The sequence below is a fragment of the Sinohyriopsis cumingii genome, chromosome 10 (assembly GCF_028554795.1).
Source record: "Sinohyriopsis cumingii isolate HCF-2022 chromosome 10, ASM2855479v2, whole genome shotgun sequence".
Taxonomy (NCBI): Eukaryota; Metazoa; Mollusca; class Bivalvia; order Unionida; family Unionidae; genus Sinohyriopsis; species Sinohyriopsis cumingii.
In genome coordinates, this window is record NC_142970.1 from 92,118,208 (window position 1) to 92,139,974 (window position 21,767).

General features: G+C 33.7%; 2 protein-coding genes across 7 annotated transcripts in view; one reads left to right on the plus strand and one right to left on the minus strand.

The window, feature by feature from the left end:
- LOC149790581 (tudor and KH domain-containing protein-like) overlaps window positions 1-12,535 on the plus strand; it is a 63,369-nt gene extending 50,834 nt beyond the window's left edge. For 2 of the 4 annotated variants that reach the window (XM_089972675.1, XM_089972677.1), the window contains exon 12: window positions 3,693-5,288. The gene's annotated coding sequence lies outside the window, so the exon portion shown is untranslated. Of the gene's footprint in view, window positions 1-3,692; window positions 5,289-12,243 lie in introns of those variants that run through there. The other 2 variants (XR_016423881.1, XM_089972676.1) reach the window with 2 other exon arrangements.
- LOC149790582 (kinesin-like protein KIF9) overlaps window positions 9,346-21,767 on the minus strand; it is a 63,234-nt gene continuing 50,812 nt past the window's right edge. For all 3 annotated transcript variants that reach the window (XM_089972674.1, XM_089972672.1, XM_089972673.1), the window contains 3 exons: window positions 15,269-15,390; window positions 14,356-14,460; window positions 9,346-11,727 (listed from right to left, as the gene is read on the minus strand). In XM_089972674.1, the coding sequence (XP_089828800.1) occupies window positions 11,617-11,727; window positions 14,356-14,460; window positions 15,269-15,390 (338 nt within the window). In that variant the 3' untranslated portion in view covers window positions 9,346-11,616. The remainder of the gene's footprint in view (window positions 11,728-14,355; window positions 14,461-15,268; window positions 15,391-21,767) is intronic.

A 21,767-nucleotide genomic window follows, 5' to 3' on the forward strand; every position in this document is an offset into this window, starting at 1 on the left:
GTAATTAGTGGCAGGTATTGTGGACACCTTATGCATCATTTTGGCCTTTCTCAAGAATATTCTTTCATGCACTGGTAATACCTAAGTTGTAAGCATTGCATTTTGAACATTATCTGTTTGCTAATCAAGAATTATTTACATGTTCTTTCCTGGAGTCTTGAAGTTTTTCTCAAATTTGTAGCTTATGTGTTTTCACAATTTTTTTTAGCAGTGCAGTTGAATGTAACTTTTTAAAATATAATTCTGCACTGTACTGGAAAGAAGGCCTTGCTTTCTTTAGGTGCTAGAGTTTACTTTATTTAAAATAAAATTCTGTACTGTAATGGAAAGAAGGCCTTGCTTTCTTTAGGTGCCAGAGTTTACTTTATTGAAAATATAATTTGCATGCATGCAAGTTATTTTGATACAGATATTTCAAGAATTTTTTCAAAACAAGTAATTTTCAGATCAGTGTGATAACAGAGAACATGCTCTATGTCAGTTAGCAGTGTTCTGTCCTGTAGTTATTAGCAGTTAGCATGTTCTGTCCTGTAATTATCAGCTGTAGCAGTGTTCTGCCCTGTAGTTATCAGCAGTTAGCAGTGTTCTGCCCTGTAGTTATAAGCTGTTAGCAGTGTTCTGTCCTGTAGTTATCAGCTGTTAGCAGTGTTCTGCCCTGTAGTTATCAGCAGTTAGCAGTGTTCTGTCCTGTAGTTTTCAGCAGTTAGCAGTGTTCTGTCCTGTAGTTATTAGCAGGACTTTTGGTTTTGCTATATGGAGGAAATACCATTTTCCTTGCACCATCTTCGAAGTCTGTTGAGAGCGGTTTGAAGTTTTTTCTCAGCTTCAGCTTGGTTGCTTTTTTGAGCACCAGAGAAAGTAGTGTCATCAGCATACTTGTCAGTTGATGAGATTGCATCTCCTTTTTTTAATGGTAGATTATTTATGACCAGAACAAATACCATAAATTGGAAAGAAATAGAATTGTTTACATTCTCTTTTGATCCAGATTTATGTAGTCATGTTACTTTGGCAGTTTTCCAAGATTGGGGTAATTGACTTGTTCTCTAACTGTGATTACATAGAAATCTAATACTATATCAGCAATGGCATATGCAGCTGCCTCAAGAAGTCTTGGATCTATCATATCAAGTCCTGTACATTTAGAAACATCCATGTGTTTTGGGTAATTCAAAACAAACATGATATCCATTTTAGGCATTTAAAATTTAGTATGGGCCAAGTAAATTATTTTCTGTTAAATTGTCATAAAATGAATTGAAAATAATTCTTTCTAGAATTTTCCTTACAGTAGGTGGAACAGACACCAGCCTATAATTATTTATAGTCAGTTTGTCTCTTGACTTTAAAAAAGAAGGCTGATTCTAGAATTATTCCAATTATGTACAAAATATGTGTTCCGATGGTCATTATAAAAAGTTTCAGTCAGTTTTTCAACAACGCAATATATGGACAATTTTAAGAGTTTCACTGACAAACCACCAAAACTTGTAGCCTTTGGAGTGTGTGTGTGTGTGATTTGGATTTTTAACATAGCTTTAACAGTTTATGTTATATCACTACGATGTCTGCAGTGTGGCAGTTTATAGTAATATCTAGCACTGGGGCATCATACCACAGAGATGTAACAGCACGCCCCACCCAGTCACATTATCATGGCACCAGGCTGACCAGTCCTAACTTTAACTTCTTAATGCTGAGCTCCAAGCGAGGTTGCTGCTAGTGCCGTATTTTATAAGTCTTTGGTATGACTCAGCCAGGTTCAAACTCATGACCTCCCACAGTATTCAAATATATTCTGGATTATATCACTGTGATACATCAAGATTGTTAGCACATCAGCACATTCAAGACCTTGAATTCTCTCAGAACACTATATTTCAGGTTCGTGATAGGACTTTTAGGATTTGGGATTTAAGTCACAATATTTAAAGTTATATTTAAATTTTCACTTTTCTTGAAAAATAAATTATTTGTTGAATTTGACTAAATTTGTTGGTTTTCACTCATTTCTTCTACTTAGTTTAAGACCATTGATTCCTAACAGTTTTACCCAGGCGAGTCATACCAAAGACATAAAAATGGGACTAACAGCTGTCTCGCTTGGCACTCAGCATTAAGAGGTTAGTGTTAGGACTGGTCGGCCTGGTGTCAGGAAAATGTGACTGGGTGGGACATCATGCTACATGTCTGCGGCATGATGCCCCAGTGCTAGACATCACTATAAACTGCCACACTGCAGACATCTTAGTGATATGACTGAAAAATCATTAAAACTACATTAAAAATCCAAATATCACACACACACACACACATAACAGTTTTATCTAATGTTTCCTTATAATAATAATAAGTAATGATTTTATCTCGTTTCCACTTATAACTGCAGTGATTTAATAAAAATAAAAAATAAAAAACTATGAAACATAACTAATGATTGTAGTTACATGGATTATACAGTCAAACCTGTCAACAGTGGCCATATGTGGGAAAAGACCAAAGAGGTCTTTGTAGACAGGTAACCTCTGACAGCTGGCTTAACTCTCAAACTTGGATAATGACAGATGCATTTTTAAACCACCAAATAGCATTAGCATTATTATTAGTATCATCATTATTTTGAATGTATTATTATTATTAGCAGTAGTAGCATGCAATGAAGATAATATACTTAGTTGAGCTATTTAGCAAAAACAAAAAATAAAAGATTAATAAAATAAATAGTTCCACACAAAATTACTGTATCCTCGCTCTAATCCCTCATGTACAATGCATCATTACTGATTCTCATATCATTGTCACATGTGTAGTTTTGACTAATTTTTAGCTGTGCCTTTAATTTGTATCCAGACTTTACCTGTGACTGGTAAACTCACATCTGGCATTTTGTTAGGCCAGTTGGTATAATTAGGTAATGAAAACAGGTGTTTGCACTTAAAACAATTGATGATGTTAAGCAGTTGCTCAAACTCACCAATCACAAGACAGTGTGCTTTTATATGAGACCTTTGATGATTAGGTGGCTATTGATTCACATAATATACATTTATTTATACCATACCTTTATACTGTGACAACCATGTTCATGTCACAAAAGGAATTTAATTTGCATACTTGGAACAGTTATTGTTGATACGCTCAAGTGACCATGGAAGGCAGGTGAAACCACTGTTTGGTTAAGAGACACATGGTCCACTTTATAGAAGACAGGTGACTTTTGATTTCATGACATTTATATAGGAAATTCGCTGTGGGGAAAATTAGAATGGCCATTGTGACTAGGTGACCATTCACGTCAGCTAACTGCAAAGAAAAGTTTAACTGTATTTCTTATTATTGTTGAATAGCAAAAGTTCAATATATCAATCACTTTGGCATCTATGTGCTTTTCCATTCTTACGTCTGTTTATTGACACCCTGGTGGTGCGGTTTTTATGAGGTCAGTTTCTTGAGTACATTTGGCCACAGAGTCATGTGACTTGGTAAGTGAATATTGCTTGATGTGTACAACACTGATTTACCAGACTTGGGGGCTTGACATGCATCCCATGGTTTAACCTCAGTGTTAAAATTTTTACTTTCCTTTTATATGTGTCCTTCCTATCTTTGTAAATAAAGCATGTAAAGTTTGTTCTGCAAAACAGAATTGCATTTTGTGTTCATTTATTGTTTTTTATTTTTCATCATTGCAGACGACATAGAATGATATTGGATGGATCTGATGCTAAAATGAAATGTGTGTGGACAAACATTATTTTGAACCTTCATAATAGAGTCATTGAGCCTGGAGATTAGAATCTACAAGACGTTTTCATCTTAACTGAGATTATTTAATTTGTTCTGGACTGAGAGTCCAACTGGTTAAATAGCACTCATGTAAGTTTTTCAACCAGCGACACCTTTTGTCAGAATTGTCAGAGCAATTTAAATTAACTGCCAAGAAGAAAGATCAAAACCAAATGCCACCTAATTACAGGAAACATACATGCACTTACTGATAAAGAATATTATTTTTTGGGAATGGAGAGGTTGTTGTACTTGCAAAGAAAGTTACACAGTTTGCTGTTTGGTCATTCTTGGGATTAAACCTAAATGGAGTCTATGTGGATATAAATATTGTGAATATTTAAACTTGGAAATTGAAGGAGCATGATATGTATTGTAATAGTTTCCATGGTCTATTTAATTCATTACTGTTTTCTCTCTTTGACAAAATCTTCAGCTAAACAGGGGCAGTATGGCACAAAAGAGCATAAAGAAGCTCTCTCGCTCATATCAGGCCATATTTTGTATGATCACAAGGTGGAAGAAGAAAATGTGATGGAATACATGTGCCTCAAAAATATTTTAGCACTAGTGATGCAGTTTCCCTGTTAACGGTTTTCTGAACTTGCATTCAGTGATACTATTATTCATGAAAACGGAAGTTACTAAGTTTTATTCAACAGAGCATTGCCAATTTTATCCTGTCTGTAACTTGGTAAATTTTAAAGTCATTGTCGTTAAATGTAGTTAAAAATACCTAATTAATTCAAAATACTTCATCTGAAATTAATTAGGTACTTTTAGCTACATTTAATGATGCTCATCTGATGAGATAAAATTTCTGATGCTGTGTGGAACAAACTAAAGTGAAAAAGACAAAACTGAGGTATTTATCTGGCCTTGTCTTATACTCAGTATTGACCTGTATATGAATGAAGGATGGAAAATTTACAAAATTTTCTAATGTGACTTATGGTCTGCATTGATTTATAAGCCATCAGATATTGCAAACTTCTTTTAGAAAACTCCAGAAAATATTTAAAAAGTGGGAACATATTTTACAATTTATCATGTATATGGAAAGTATCATTTTGTTGTATCTAAGAGAGGTGTTGAATCTGTTTCAGATACCAAGAAGTTCAGAGAGAAACATTGTAGACATACAGTACTACCCACTTATGTTGACATCACTTATGTCAGCAAACCATTTATAACAACAAAAATACAAAGTCCCAGATCTGTGGTCTATTATTACTACCAGATATGTTATGCTTTTGTTAATGTCGAGATACAAAAAATTACTGTACATGTCAACAGAAGCCTTCAGTCCCAACTTGAACAAATTCTTTGTTTCTTATCTTTTATCTTGACAAGCCAGCAGTTATTTGACGTTACCCCCAGGCTTTAATTCTGCCTTTGCAGAGGGCATATGTTTGGTCTTCTGAAGTTTGTTTTTGCAATGCCTTCAATACGTAGCATGTGCAACCATCATAAAAACAAGCCAGTTACAATCTTTTATAAAACATTGAAACCCTTCATCAAAACAAGTCAGTTACAATCTTTTATAAAAACAAAAAACAAATTCCCCTTCATCAAAACAAGCCAGCTAAAATCTTTTATAAAAACAATGCACCCATCATTAAATGAAGTCAGTACCAAATTTTTAAAAAGGCCGTGAAATTTGATTGATTGTTGCATTTTCGAAGGTTATTATAGATTGGAACAAATTAATTGTGTCATGCAAGTTTTGTTTTCTGCTGGAAAAAAGTAACTTTATGCTTATGATGGCTAACAGCAGCGGCTTAAAGCACAAATTAAATTTACAGTCTCGAAAAACTAAATATCTGGCTGTGAAGGACATTGTTGGTGGGACATCTCGCAAAGATGTGTGTGAAAAAATTTCATTGAAACAATACACTCTTTTACAGGGTCCCAAGTGGTCTAAAGCGCTCTCTGTTACAGATCACTGCCATCTCAACTCTGTCTACGTGGGTTTGCGTCTCAGATTTGGCCAATGTGGATATGTGAGAAAGCTTGCCAGTAGCTTCTCGTGGGTTGGTGGTTCTTTCCCGGGTTCTTCCTCCACCATTAATACTGGCCGCCATGTATAGCCTATAGTGTGCTGAAAAATGGCGTTAAACCCCACAACAACAACAACAACACTCTTTTGCACATTTAATTTAAAGTATTGAATATGATATAGATAATCTTAATTACATGCATTACTCTATTTTAGAATGGCAAGCATTTTACAACAGTACAAGTTCTATGCTTAATTAATTCAAAACTTGATGACATTTTTTTTCCTTTCCCTTTGAGTAGCCTTTTTTCCTTGGCAGCCTCATTAAGTTTACCTTTGCTGTCTTGGGCAGCCCAAAATCTATGCCAATTTATGTACATGCAGCCACGTGCTGATTGCTTGCTGGTTGACAGCAGATTATACAGTATAGAAGGTAACAAAAATGTAAGTTGTCAATATACAAGTGTTTTTAAAAAAACTGATTGTCTCTTTTGCCTTCATTTGGCTAAGTTTTCAGTTGTTTATTTTCACAAAGTGTAGAACTTACGCTATTTTGAAAAGTTAACCCTTACTGACGGATTTCACATATATGTATATGCTAAATTTATATTTTTTCATTCCCCCCCAACTGTAACACTTATCTCGACAACCACTTTTGTTGACATAATTACTCCAGACCCGAGGATTTTGAGATAAATGGGTAGTACTGTATTAGATTAATTTGTCATGAAACTGTACTCTATGAATAGTCAACATTTCACTTCAGTGTTGCTACATTTTATCTGTATTATTTTTCTTTTTGTACTTGTCCTTATAATGCATTACTTGTCAGTGATGTTATTTAAAGTTTTTTAATACACATGCATATTTCCAAGACAAGTTTGATTTATAAAATGTTTAAATCAAAGTACTGTACATACTTGCTAATAACATGGATCCAAATGCAAACTGCTTAGACCTAGACTTTCTATCGCATATTAAGCTTGTATATCTATGCAGTTTGTTGTGACTAATTATTAGAACAAACAACATAGACCCTGAACAGCTCTGAATTGATGCAGTTTGATTGGACAAATCAGTAAAAAAAATATGACCTAGACCATGATCCTGTGATGGCATATCAGGGTCTATGTTGATTACAGTTGGATCAAACTTATATGCAAGTATATACTGTAATGATCATTATTTGTATTACACAACTTTAATGCTAGTATTTTACATTTTATCGTGTAACACACATTAAAATATAATCCTTCAGTTTGAAGAATTAAAAAACATTTTTTTCATCACAAATGTTACAGATGTCAATTACACCACGATTGATGGTTCTTTTTATTTAGGTGAGTTTTGTGGCACCATGATGGGTGCATCTGTAACCTGTGAACACATTTCTAGTTTTCATAATTAACTCACCAATAGCCTGGGTGGAAAATGTTTAACATTTTATTCAGTGTCAGAGAGTTTTATTAAGTATTTTCAACATTATGTTAATCTGGTCTTGCTTGAAACAAGAAATCTTATATGATGACAACCTATCTGCATTAAATTTTATTACAGATTTTTGTACAGTTAATTGTGATGAGCTGGTTTTTTCATGGCCTTTAATATTTTATTCTGATAGGTAGTGATCAAAGATTTGTACAGTACTGTTGAATTTTTATCAACACTGCTCTCTCACATTACAAAGGTTTTTATTTCTGTGTAAAATAACACAATAAAAATTTAATTCAAAGTGCCTTACCTTTTCAGTGCTACACTTCATTTAAGTTTTGTTACTGCATTTATGTTAGGCACAGCAGAGTTAAAATGTAACCAGTTTTATTTTACTTCATTTATGTTAGCTTTAACAGAGTTAAAATGTAGCCATTTTTATTACGATATAACCAGCTGGAGATAAATCCAGCCTCATTTAATCAAACAAAATGTAATGTGACTATATGCAGATAAACTGTAGCCTTCTCAAATTCAAATTGCGTATTTAATCTATTCCTTTTTCATAGATGGTCAGTATGTTTTGACATGATTTCCTAAACTACAATAAGTCATCTACCTGATTTCTTAAATTACAACTCCTCTAAAAGTCCTCTGCCTGATTTCCTTAATTAACAACTCATCATGGAAGTCTTCTAAGTAATTTCCTTAATTAAAACTTGTTATGCAAGTCATCAACCTGATTTCCTTAACTAATCTACAAATCTTCTACCAGATTTTCTTAATTACAAACTCATTATGAAAGTCATCTGATTTACTTAATTACAACTTGTTATGCAAGTCATCTCGATTTCCTTATTTACAATTCATTGTGCAAGTCATCAGCCTGATTACAACTCATCATGAAAGTCATCTACCCGATATCCTTAATTACAACTCATTATGCAAGTCTTCAACCCAATTTTTTAAAATTACAACTCATCATGCCAGTCTTAAGCATGATTTCCTTATTCACAACTCATTATGTGAGTCATCAACCTGATTTCCTTAATTTCAATTTGTTATTATGTCATCAGCCTGATTTTCCTTAATTACAAACTCATTATCAAAGTCATCAACTGGATTTCCTTAATTACAAACTCATCATGAAAGTCATCAAACTGATTTCCTTAATTACAAACTCATCATGAAAGTCATCAAACTGATTTCCTTAATTACAATTCCTCATGAAAGTCTTCATCCTGATTTTCTTATTTAATTATTTACAACTCATTATGCAAGTTGAAAGCAAAAGTAGTTAATATTTTTAGAAAAGTACATAGAGGATATTTTCTTTTCCTGTGTTAATACAGGATATATTTCATTGTGTGGTACCAAAAACATGATATTTTAATGAGTGGCAAAGTCACAAGATAAGATATATTGTGCATAATTATCTTTTTATTATATACCAAACTTGCTCCAGTCTTGAAATTTAGAACATTAGACTCACCCCCACCCCATTTATGTAAATTCACCTCATTTAAATAGCTTGATGATATAAATATATGTGACTTAAGAGAGCATTTGGATTGTGTTAACATAATCTGTCACAGTAAATTACATTTTTGTCATTTTTTAACTATATAACCCTATCTGAAAACAATGTAAGTCCGATTCAGCAATACATAGTTGTCAAGGAAGTAAAGGAAATAACTTGAGAGACACAAACAGTGTCTGGTCTAATTTCTTTATCAAAGATTAATTTCCAGGTCTGAAATGTAAGTCATTTTCTTTTTGTTTCAGCTCTCAAAGTACTCATTTTTTGTTGCTCATGCACAAATTTTGTCAGCAAACAATCAAGCATTACATGGCATGATGGGAAATCTTATGTTTTCAAATGTGAAAATATAAGGATATATTTACACATGTTGGTCTTGAATGAAGTATATAATGAAAATTATTTTGTCAACAAGTCTATATTTTGCACTTAAGTAAATAATAAAGTTGATTATTAGTGAGTGAAATCCATCATCTTTATTACTTCTTGTCATAAACATAAAGATCCAACATAGAATGATTTAATGCATGTAAATCCTGAAATACACATGTATAGCTTTCTGATGAAAAACACCAACAATAAAAAGAACTAAGTAACAAAATCATGTTTTTATTTCAATAGTCATTTCATTTTGTTGGAATGTAACTCTACATATTCTTTACAGCTGAACTTATTTGCACAATTTCAACACATAATAACAGATAAAAAATAAATAAATCACGCAGACTAACAAAGTTGAATAGTTCTATAGTTTTCATTGTTCCAGTAGCTTCAATCGGCTTAACAATTTCAAGATATAATGCATTCTTTGTAATTTCACCGATCCTGTCAATTACAAGACAATACATAAATCTATGGTAGATCTGCAGGTATGTTCTAGTTAACAAAATACTGCATTCTTTACAAATGTACAATTTTATAGACTTTTTAGCATGAGACTTGTTCTGTTATCTTATATGAGATATATCTACAGGTGGATTCAAAATTTAACTTTATAACCACAAAATACATTTTGCCTGGCTGTTGTCTTTCAAAGCCTATAATTTGATGTCTTTTTAGCATCTGACACCTTACTTGTCAAAAACTTCATTGGAAATATGATTTAATAATGACAAACCTCCAAAATTTTGACAATTGCAGAGACCTAACATTTTTAGTGAAAATATATTAGCATAATTACTGTTTGTAATAAACTGAAATTTGAGTATTTCTAGTTATTATTTCACCATATGCAGAGAAAAGGCACAAGTATAAAATTAATGAAAGAGAATTTTGCCATCCTTCTTATCAGGGTAGTTTAAAGACATGTTCTTTCCAAAACAAGTGTTAGATTAAGGACAATAAGACCAGGATTCATATAAGTTGTAACAAAACTGGATTTCATATTTGAAAGCTATTTCCATTGCTGCAATTGAAAATTTCCAAGAGATGATCCATCTTCAAGACACTCTGATAACAACATTTTGAACACTTGGTAATGTACTGTCTGCTGTGCAAAATATCCTTCCATTTGTGAAACTGAATTTAAATAGGAAGAAGATAATATTTTTTAAGAGTTTCCTATAATAGAAATAAATAAATGACTTACTCCTTGTTAAAACAATCACGCTGTTTAAATTCATGGCACCATACAATGAGATGATAACAGGGACTTTAGTTTTAACAATTTACTCATGTGATAACAAGAACTTTTTAGGCACTCGAGAACATTACAGCACACTGATCACAAGAAAAATGCCTTTAATTGGTAATTAGCTGCAATAAAAGGTTCAGTTCTGTGCATGAAATCACGAATGAAAACAAAAGCAATACATTTTTTGCACACTAGATCTAGACCTATTTAAAGAATATCATACAAAGAGCAATATATTGTTAGCACTTAAGATAAATACAGATAAAATGTAGAATATCACAGTATTTAAATATATAACAGGAAGAAAATAATTATCTGGTGGAATGACCCTTATGTACACTTGTCCTCTCAAGTCTCTAATAAAGCTGGTTTTATGTCATCACACATTCACCATTTTGGTTGCTACACTTAGAAATTGTGTTAAATGAGTATACAGGAATGGGTTGATATTATACCTGGCTAAAAAAGCAACATGTTGGTAATCACTTGGCTTGAATGTGTTATAAAAAACCACAATAAATATTCTCCAATTCCAACTCATCTGGATTATTACATCCCAAACACTGCCTCCTTGTGATCAAATATACAAGCATTTACAATTAGTTTCATTCAATATCAGTTTGTCCGAAGCATTGTGGAATAAATAATGTACACTGCTGTCCATTGACAGAAGTGTGCATTAATATGTAAAATATACACAAATGTAATTTTTGCAAATTCTGTTTTGAAAACAATGTCTCTCAATCAATTATACATGTTTCAAATAGCTAGGATGAAAAAAAAGACAAAAAGAGAAGTAATGAGCTGATATATAATGTACAAACTATGCTTTCTATCAACACCTCAAATAGATATACCCACATTCCAAACTTGTTTCATATCAAACCTTTTAGCCAAGTATCCATTTTTCTGAAGTAAATAATCACAGAAATACATGACAATTCTCAGTTTGTAAAGTGCAAGAGTCACTTGAAATGCCCCATAACTACTGTTGGTAATAAACCGAAATTTGAATAATTCTAATTATTATTCACCAGAAATACTTCCACTGTCTCATAAAAATATGCAGTTACATATAAGGATAACAATAATGGATCCAAATTTGTCTTGGGGTAATCCAGTGATATTTAAGGTGGCAGAGTTTATTTCTGTAGTCTTGCTTGTTAAATCAGTAGCCCTAGATGATGCAAGGTATGGTCATTTTCATAAACTGGAAATCAGTCCTGTTTAGTTTTGCACTTGCAACATGTTAGGAGGCTGGTTTCTTATCCTCATGGTGGGTGTACCTGGCTTTCTGTATGCTGGCTGTGGCTGACTCATTGCTGTCTCATAAGTTTTCTGAAACAAATAAATGACCAATAATTACTAAAATTATAACTCATCCAAGAATGTCATGCACTTGCTGATTGGCTGAACATCACAACTTACAGCCATAAAATCAGTTATGAAGAATCAGAAACTTTGATGCATTATGACATCGTGTGTGTGTGATCAAGATGTTTAATGTAGCTTTAAAAAAAATTCAGTCATATTGCTATGATAACTAAAGTGTGGCAGTTTTTAGTGATGTCTAGCACTGGGTCATCATGCTGCAGACATGTAGCATCACGTCCCACCAAGTCACATTATCCTGACACCAGGCTGACCAGTCCTAACACTAACCTCTTAACACTGAGTTCCTAGTGAGGCAGCTTTTAGTACCATTTTTTAAAGTCTGGTTTGACTCAGCCAGGGTTTAAACCCACCTTAGGACATCATGACCCTCCCTCTAATGTAACATCATAGAGATTTACATGTATTTGATACCTCTGTCAAAAGTTCTAATGTCTATTCACCTTTAAAACTTATTTGCAGCAGCTGTACCACATGTAACATCCTTGAATCCTCAGCCACCTAAAGGAGCCACCGTGGCTTCATGGATAGTGTGCTAGACTTATGACGAAAAGGATGTATGTTTAAATCTTTCCATTGGGCCAGCCTGGGACAGCTACCATGGTGTGTCATTGCCTTTGCACTAAATAACCTACTTGTATTGATGTGCTGTAAAACAGCAAACAAAACTGGACAAATTATCCTTGTAGTTTACCAAATGTTGTACATCACCCATGAATTATGAAACCATGAATAAAATTCTTCATTTCCATTATGAACAGTGTCTTGCAATACTTTATGGAAGCAAACTGACAATTTAAAATTCAAACTAAGAATAATAAAAAGGAGCATGAAATGAATGACAATCTGACCATTACATTTTTTGTCGTGATTTGCAGGCAGTGAACAGAGACAAAAAAGTATTCAACAAGTAAATCGTTCTTAAGATACTTGCAAAACCATGTATGGTTGGGGGGCTTTTATTAGGAGTTTTTAACTTAAGGAAAAATAGGGTCGGCAGTGAGAAACGGTGACAGTCGGCCGACTTGAAACACACATTCATATTTTTGACCTAAGAACATTATAAGAATTATATCGCCTATGGAGCAGTCCTTCAGACACAAGGATAGATTACATAACCTATAGCACAGTCCTTTGGACAAAAGAATATATTATATAACCCATAGTGCAGTCCCTTGGACAAAAGAATAGATTACATAACCCATAGTGCAGTCCTTTGGACAAAAGAATAGATTATATAACCCATAGTGCAGTCCCTTGGACAAAAGAATAGATTACATAACCCATAGTGCAGTCCTTTGGACAAAAGAATAGATTACATAACCTATAGTGCAGTCCATTGGACAAAAGAATAGATTACATAACCTATAGTGCAGTCCATTGGACAAAAGAATAGATTACATAAACCTATAGTACAGTCCTTTGGACAAAAGAATAGATTACATAACCTATAGTACAGTCCTTTGGACAAAATAATAGATTACATAACCCATAGTGCAGTCCTTTGGATAAAATAATAGATTACATAACCCATAGTGCAGTCCTTTGGACAAAATAATAGATTACATAACCCATAGTGCAGTCCTTTGGACAAAAGAATAGATTACATAACCTATAGTACAGTCCTTTGGACAAAAGAATATATTACATAACCTATAATGCAGTCCTTTGGACAAAAGAATATATTACATAAACTATAGTACAGTCCTTTGGACAAAAAAATAGATTACATAACCTATAGTACAGTCCTTTGGACAAAATAATAGATTACATAACCCATAGTGCAGTCCTTTGGACAAAAGAATAGATTACATAAACTATAGTACAGTCCTTTGGACAAAAGAATAGATTACATAACCTATAGTACAGTCCTTTGGACAAAAGAATAGATTACATAAACTATAGTACAGTCCTTTGGACAAAAGAATAGATTACATAACCTACAGTACAGTCCTTTGGACAAAAGAATTTATAATATAACCTGAAATGCAGTTCTTTTGGATAAATGTTAGAACAGGACCATTTGATCTTTAGATCAATGCCATATTCTTTATTCTTATTACAGACCTCATTAAACTGTATTACAATTTCTTGGAGAGAAAAAACATTGGTCAATATCCTTAGGGCTGTTCCACTAAAACACCTGGGAACCCAGGGAATGCACTTTTAATGTGGGGTACTCGCTCATAGATGTAATTTAGAATTTTCTTTTCATTTTAATATGAAGTCTGTGTAATCAAAGTACCCTGACATATATTTTTTAAAAACTGCCTTCCATGGGTACCATGTGCATTTAAATGGAACAGCCCTTATTAAAAATTGTGCATTATATGTAGGCATACAAGAAATAAATTTTCAAGACAGAGGAGTAAGAATTACTTCATACTTTGGGATAAAATACCTCCAAACTTATAGACAACAGTTTAATAAAATTTTCAGCTATGGCAAATTTTCCACTGTCAATTATTTCTGTAAATTTTTAATCTTGTTGCCATAGAGGAACTTGGGTATTAATGATTGAGTCTTGAATCCTGTATTTGAAAAAGTTCTATGAATTCTGAACAAGATACATACCCGCCGCTCTGTTCTCAGTTTAGCATTGTAATAGGCTGCAGAGTCTGGGTCATGCATAAGCAGTTCTGTCTGCAGTCTGTCAAATTTCTCCTGCTCATCCTCAGGCTGAAAATTATTATGAGAAATAATTCAGCAAATATTACAGGGGAGGTAATTCTTAAAGGCTCTGTATGTATTTTAATTACATGTCAGCACAGTATTGGCTATATAGTACTAGTTCTAGAAAGGTGAAGAGTCTTCAGGTAAGATACTAAAATTTGTAAGAAAAAGTTTTTGTTTTTTCTATTTTTTGCAGGTTGATAGCAAGTCGTACAATATGCAATAAATAAATGAAACATGAACTGACCTAATTAGTCAAATTTAATAATGCACAAGTATATTTAAGATGCTTTCCAAAGAAAGTCTAATATTATCACTTTGTGAACACAATAAGATTAATTCATTGAAATATGTATTAAGAGGACACTTGAAGGATTTTTGTCCCTATGGACAGGTGTCTTGTATAGAGAGGGGAAATATAATAAATATATAATTAAACTTAAGATCATACATATTCTTTCTTTGGCTCTGACATCTAACACAGTCTGTTTCTTTGGCTGTGACCAATAAAAACACACAGTCTGTTTCTTTGGCTCTGACCTCTAAAACACACAGTCTGTTTCTTTAATTTTTGTCTGAACAACTAGTTCAATTAAATATTCACAAATATGGGCATAACACATTGGCTTAGCAATCGGCATGTGAATTAAAACTGATTTACTTAAAAATACTGGTTTTACCTTGACATCTGATGAAATCCACAGATATGGCAAAGTGACACCATGGGAAAAATGTCTTCTATATAAAAACAATATAAATACATAATACTCAGTACTAAATTATGTCATTTTTAATTCATGATGTCATTCCTTACCAATGCATTCGGATTGAATGGAATGAAGACACCTGGTCTTATGCCATGTCCTGCTGCCATGCTGGATTGTTGTCCCTCATCCACTTGATTTAGGAAGTTCTCTGCATACCAATTGTCAAACTCTGAAATACAGGTATGTTGATGATTGTGCCAGGACCAAAATGAGTGATATATTGTGCAATCAGCAAGAAAATTCATTAATTGATCTCCCCACTTTTCACTGGAAACTGAGGAGTGTAGTTTTGTTCGGTGACAATGGCGATACAGTAATTGAGTTGAGGTGCAATTTGTGAAGGAAGATTCGCAACAGAACACCGACAACTACACCCAATGGATAGTTCCAACCTGTCAGTCAAACTAGGCACATTGACCAATCAAAAGTAGGTATCAATTTCAATGCATATTTACCATGTTTCTATCCCCCATATTTGCTCACAAATAAGAGACCATGCTTGATTACTCTCTTAGTACATTGCAGGGGAATTTGAAAAATGTTGCAGAAAATCACTGAAAATTTATTAGGAAAATGGTTCTCCATTGTGCTTGGGGCACATACTATGCAGACTGTCATTATTATGAAAAGATTCAAGAGGGATTTTTTTAAAAAATTCTCAAAGCAATACCAAGATAAAAATATGTCTGCATAGGAAGTGATGCATTATTTATAATTATATTTAATATATAAATTCACAAAACTGTTTTTAAAAAATGATAGTATTTGTCGTGCTTGTCAAAATATTGAATACAAATTTTATGCTAATTGTACGCTTATGTTCACATTGTTTATCTTAATGGAACAATAATATTATATGAAATAGAGAAACTTTCTGATTACATGTTGTTTATTTTTGTATTTTTATTACCTTGGCTTGTTTTTCTTTTAAAAATTAATGTAGGAATATTGGAATCCTGCATCATGCTTCATTAGTGCTGATTTAATTAAAATTTTCAAAATTGAACATTGACTTCTAACTAGTGTCAAGATGACAAAACACCACCCTAAACTTTAAATTCTGGATTGGGTTCGATCCTTGGCCAAGCCATACCAAAGAATTACAAAAATGGTACTAACAGCTGCCTCGTTTGGCACTCAGCATTAAGAGGTTAATGTTAGGACTGGTCGGACTGGTGTCAGGATAATGTGACTGGTTGGAACATCATGCTACATGTCTGCGACATGATGCCTCAGTGCTAGGCATCACTATAAACTGCCACACTGCAGACATATAGCGATATGACTGAAACATTTTTATAGCTACATTAAAAATCCAAATCACACACACACAAATTCTGGATTGTCCCTAATCCTATTCATATACATATATATAATTACAAAGTTGGATTCTGACATCAATTATTTAAAAAGTTTAAATTTAATTATTTTGAATACAGTTTTATTATGAAAGGTTTTCACAAAATAAAAAAATTATGAAGAGGTGAAACAGTAATAAAATATTTATTTTGTCTTTATTAAGCTTGGGACTATAAATAAGCTATATCATGCCATCGATATATAGTTTTGACCTTGTGACTTCAAATAAAAATAATATCTTACAAATTACTGATTTAAAAACACCTGCAAAATGTTATCACATCAGTATAGTAAAATAAAACGAGTTACACTACTTAGCGAACAAAGGTCAAAGTGGATGCAAATATATCACATCAACATTCATGTTCTTGCTTATTTCGATGTGCCATTATTATTTCCCTTTTTTAAGAGATTATCATAAATGATTGTTTTACATGGATCTGATATAATTTAAATTTATTGCTTTATCAATGGTATCTTTATGAAATGTTTTACCAGTCCAACTGAGAAAACATGTAAATGTGGCATAAAGAATGTAAAACATTTATTTCAATCACTCAGGCAACTTGGTATTTATTTATTTAACTTTAAAATTTGTTTTCTTAAACATAATGAAGTTATTAATTGTAGATAAAAAATACTTCTTTATTCTTATATAACAATTATATATGTACGATATAAATGTAATGGGTGCAAATGTATAACAAAAGCTTTATTTTTTTTTTTTTTTTAAAGTCCTTAAGTCATACTAGAAATTCTGATAATAATTAAGTATGCCTAACTTCAAGAATGGAGAGATTTTGTTATTTTATCTTTTTTTCTAGCAAAATGTTATCTTATAGTGTCAGAATGTTCGTTCTTTCACATAAATCTCCAGCAACATCTTATAACTTGGACCTGATTTTGGCCACTGAAGATTAAAATTTCATGAATATATGATTATGTGTTGTAGTTCAAGCCTTTCTTTAATGCACAATCTGAAAGATTCTTGCAATCAGGTACAAAAATGTCAGAAGCATTGATGAGAATATTTTCCAGTGAATTTGTTGCTAATGCTACTAGATTTGCCTTTTTCATGATAGCTTGTGAGCTGGAGAAACAGTAACTAAGTGGGCAGAGCTTATCGTTCAAAATTAGAACCATCCATTAAAGTCTGGATATAAAATCTGGGTCCAACATTTAGCATGTGTAACTCCATTAAACAAAAACATATGCTGACAATAAAATTCTGCCTAAATTAGATTCAGTATAGAGCTACATAACATTTTTTCTTCTCAAAATCTGATAATAATTAATGGGTGTTTCTAGCAATCAAGGGTCAAAAACTCTGCTTAATGACAATGCAGATGAAACACTGAAAAATCAAATTTATGGTTTCATCAACATAAAGTTACATACTAAGGGAGTTGTTGGACAGAAAAGAAAGTTGGTAAGTCTGATAATCGGGTGCCATGGCTCCATTAAAAACAATAATGCTACATGCTGAACAGGTACCTAAGCAACAGTGATGATTAAACTCAGCTGAGTTATCATTATTATCAAGCTTCCATCTAAATTGTTTTGAATCCAGTAAAGGAGTCCGTGATGTGCAGATATAAAGTGGGTAGGTCTGATAATTATGGGCTGTAACTCTGCTATATGATATAAAATGTTGGCAATTGAATTCTACACATCTCATCGATATTTCTAATTGAAATCCAATTAAAATTAGTCCAGTTAATGTGCAAAATTAAAAGTGGATAGGTAAGACAAACAGAGGTCACACTTCTACTAAAAACATGATGTGGAATGCTGATAATTATCCTCAAAGTCCTGTCATTATCAAGCTATCAAACTGGTTTAAATCCAATCATAAATGTGTTTTGCAGAAATGAAAGTAGGTGGGTCTGTAAAACCAAGGCTATAACACTTCTAAATGTTGTAGATTGCTGACAATCACACTGTCTGTAAAACCAAGACTACAACACTGCTAAATGATGTTGAATGCTGACAATCACACTGTCTGCAAAACCATGGCTATAACACTGCTAAATGTTGTAGAATGCTGACAATCACACTGTCTGCAAAACAAAGGCTATAACACTGCTAAATGATGTTGAATGCTGACAATCACACTGTCTGCAAAACCAAGGCTATAACACTTCCAAATGTTGTAGAATGCTGACAATCACACTGTCTGTAAAACCAAGACTACAACACTGCTAAATGTTGTAGAATGCTGACAATCACACTGTCTGTAAAACCAAGACTACAACACTGCTAAATGACGTTGAATGCTGACAATCACACTGTCTGCAAAACCAAGGCTATAACACTTCCAAATGTTGTAGAATGCTGACAATCACACTGTCTGTAAAACCAAGACTACAACACTGCTAAATGATGTTGAATGCTGACAATCACACTGTCTGTAAAACCAAGACTACAACACTTCTAAATGCTGTAGAATGCTGACAATCACACTGTAAACCCAAGACTATAACACTTCCGTTTTAGAATGCTGACAATCACACTGTCTGTAAAACCAAGACTATAACACTTCTAACTATTGTTGTTGTTGTTGTTGTTGTTGTGGGGTTTAACGCCATTTTTCAGCATGATAGGCTATACATGGCGGCCAGTATTAATGGTGGAGGAAGAACCCGGAAAACCCCGGAAAGAACCACTGACCCACGAGAAGCTACTGGCAAGCTTTCTCACATGCCCACATTGGCTGAATCTTAGATTCGAACCGCTGCAGACAGAGGTGAGATGGCAGTGATCCGTAACGAAGAGCACTTTAGACCACTCGGCCACTCGGGGCCCCTCTAACTATTGTAGAATGCTGACAATCACATTGTCTTTAAAACAAAGACTACAACACTGCTAAATGATGTAGAATGCTGACAATCACATTGCCTTTAAAACAAAGACTACAACACTGCTAAATGATGTTGAATGCTGACAATCACACTGTCTGTAAAACCAAGACTACAACACTGCTAAATGATGTTGAATGCTGACAATCACACTGTAAAACCAAGGCTATAACACTTCTGAATGTTGTAAAATGCTGACAATCACACTGTCTGTAAAACCAAGACTACAACACTGCTAAATGATGTAAAATGCTGACAATCACATTGTCTTTAAAACAAAGACTACAACACTGCTAAATGATGTAGAATGCTGACAATCACACTGTCTGCAAAACCAAGGCTATAACACTTCCAAATGTTGTAGAATGCTGACAATCACACCGTCTGTAAAACCAAGACTACAACACTTCTAAATGTTGTAGAATGCTGACAATCACACTGTCTGTAAAACCAAGACTACAACACTGCTAAATGACGTTGAATGCTGACAATCACACTGTCTCCAAAACCAAGGCTATAACACTTCCAAATGTTGTAGAATGCTGACAATCACACTGTCTGTAAAACCAAGACTACAACACTGCTAAATGATGTTGAATGCTGACAATCACACTGTCTGTAAAACCAAGACTACAACACTTCTAAATGCTGTAGAATGCTGACAATCACACTGTAAACCCAAGACTATAACACTTCTGTTTTAGAATGCTGACAATCACACTGTCTGTAAAACCAAGACTATAACACTTCTAACTATTGTTGTTGTTGTTGTTGTTGTTGTTGTGGGGTTTAACGCCATTTTTCAGCATGATAGGCTATACATGGCGGCCAGTATTAATGGTGGAGGAAGAACCCAGAAAACCCCGGAAAGAACCACCGACCCACGAGAAGCTACTGGCAAGCTTTCTCACATGCCCACATTGGCTGAATCTTAGACTCGAACCGCTGCAGACAGAGGTGAGATGGCAGTGATCCGTAACGAAGAGCACTTTAGACCACTCGGCCACTCGGGGCCCCTCTAACTATTGTAGAATGCTGACAATCACATTGTCTTTAAAACAAAGACTACAACACTGCTAAATGATGTAGAATGCTGACAATCACATTGTCTTTAAAACAAAGACTACAACACTGCTAAATGATGCTGAATGCTGACAATCACACTGTCTGTAAAACCAAGACTACAACACTGCTAAATGATGTTGAATGCTGACAATCACACTGTAAAACCAAGGCTATAACACTTCTAAATGTTGTAAAATGCTGACAATCACACTGTCTGTAAAACCAAGACTACAACACTGCTAAATGATGTAAAATGCTGACAATCACATTGTCTTTAAAACAAAGACTACAACACTGCTAAATGATGTAGAATGCTGACAATCACATTGTCTTTAAAACAAAGACTACAACACTGCTAAATGATGTTGAATGCTGACAATCACACTGTCTGTAAAACCAAAACTACAACACAGCTAAATGATGTTGAATGCTGACAATCACACCGTAAAACCAAGGCTATAACACTTCTAAATGTTGTAAAATGCTGACAATCACACTGTCTGTAAAACCAAGACTACAACACTGCTAAATGATGTAAAATGCTGACAATCACACTGTCTGTAAAACCAAGACTACAACACTGCTAAATGATGTAGAATGCTGACAATCACACTGTCTGCAAAACCAAGGCTATAACACTTCCAAATGTTGTAGAATGCTGACAATCACACTGTCTGTAAAACCAAGACTACAACACTGCTAAATGATGTTGAATGCTGACAATCACACTGTCTGTAAAACCAAGGCTATAACACTTCTAAATGTTGTAGAATGCTGACAATCACACTGTCTGTAAAACCAAGACTACAACACTGCTAAATGATGTTGAATGCTGACAATCACTCTGTCTGTAAAACCAAGACTACAACACTGCTAAATGATGTTGAATGCTGACAATCACACTGTCTGTAAAACCAAGACTACAACACTGCTAAATGATGCTGAATGCTGACAATCAAACTGTCTGTAAAACCAAGGCTATAACACTTCTAAATGTTGTAGAATGCTGACAATCACACTGTAAACCCAAGACTATAACACTTCTAACTGTTGTAGAATGCTGACAATCACACTGTCTGTAAAACCAAGACTACAACACTGCTAAATGATGTTGAATGCTGACAATCACACTGTCTGTAAAACCAAGACTACAACACTGCTAAATGTTGTAGAATGCTGACAATCACACTGTCTGTAAACCCAAGACTATAACACTTTTAAATGTTGTAGAATGCTGACAATCACACTGTCTGTAAAACCAAGA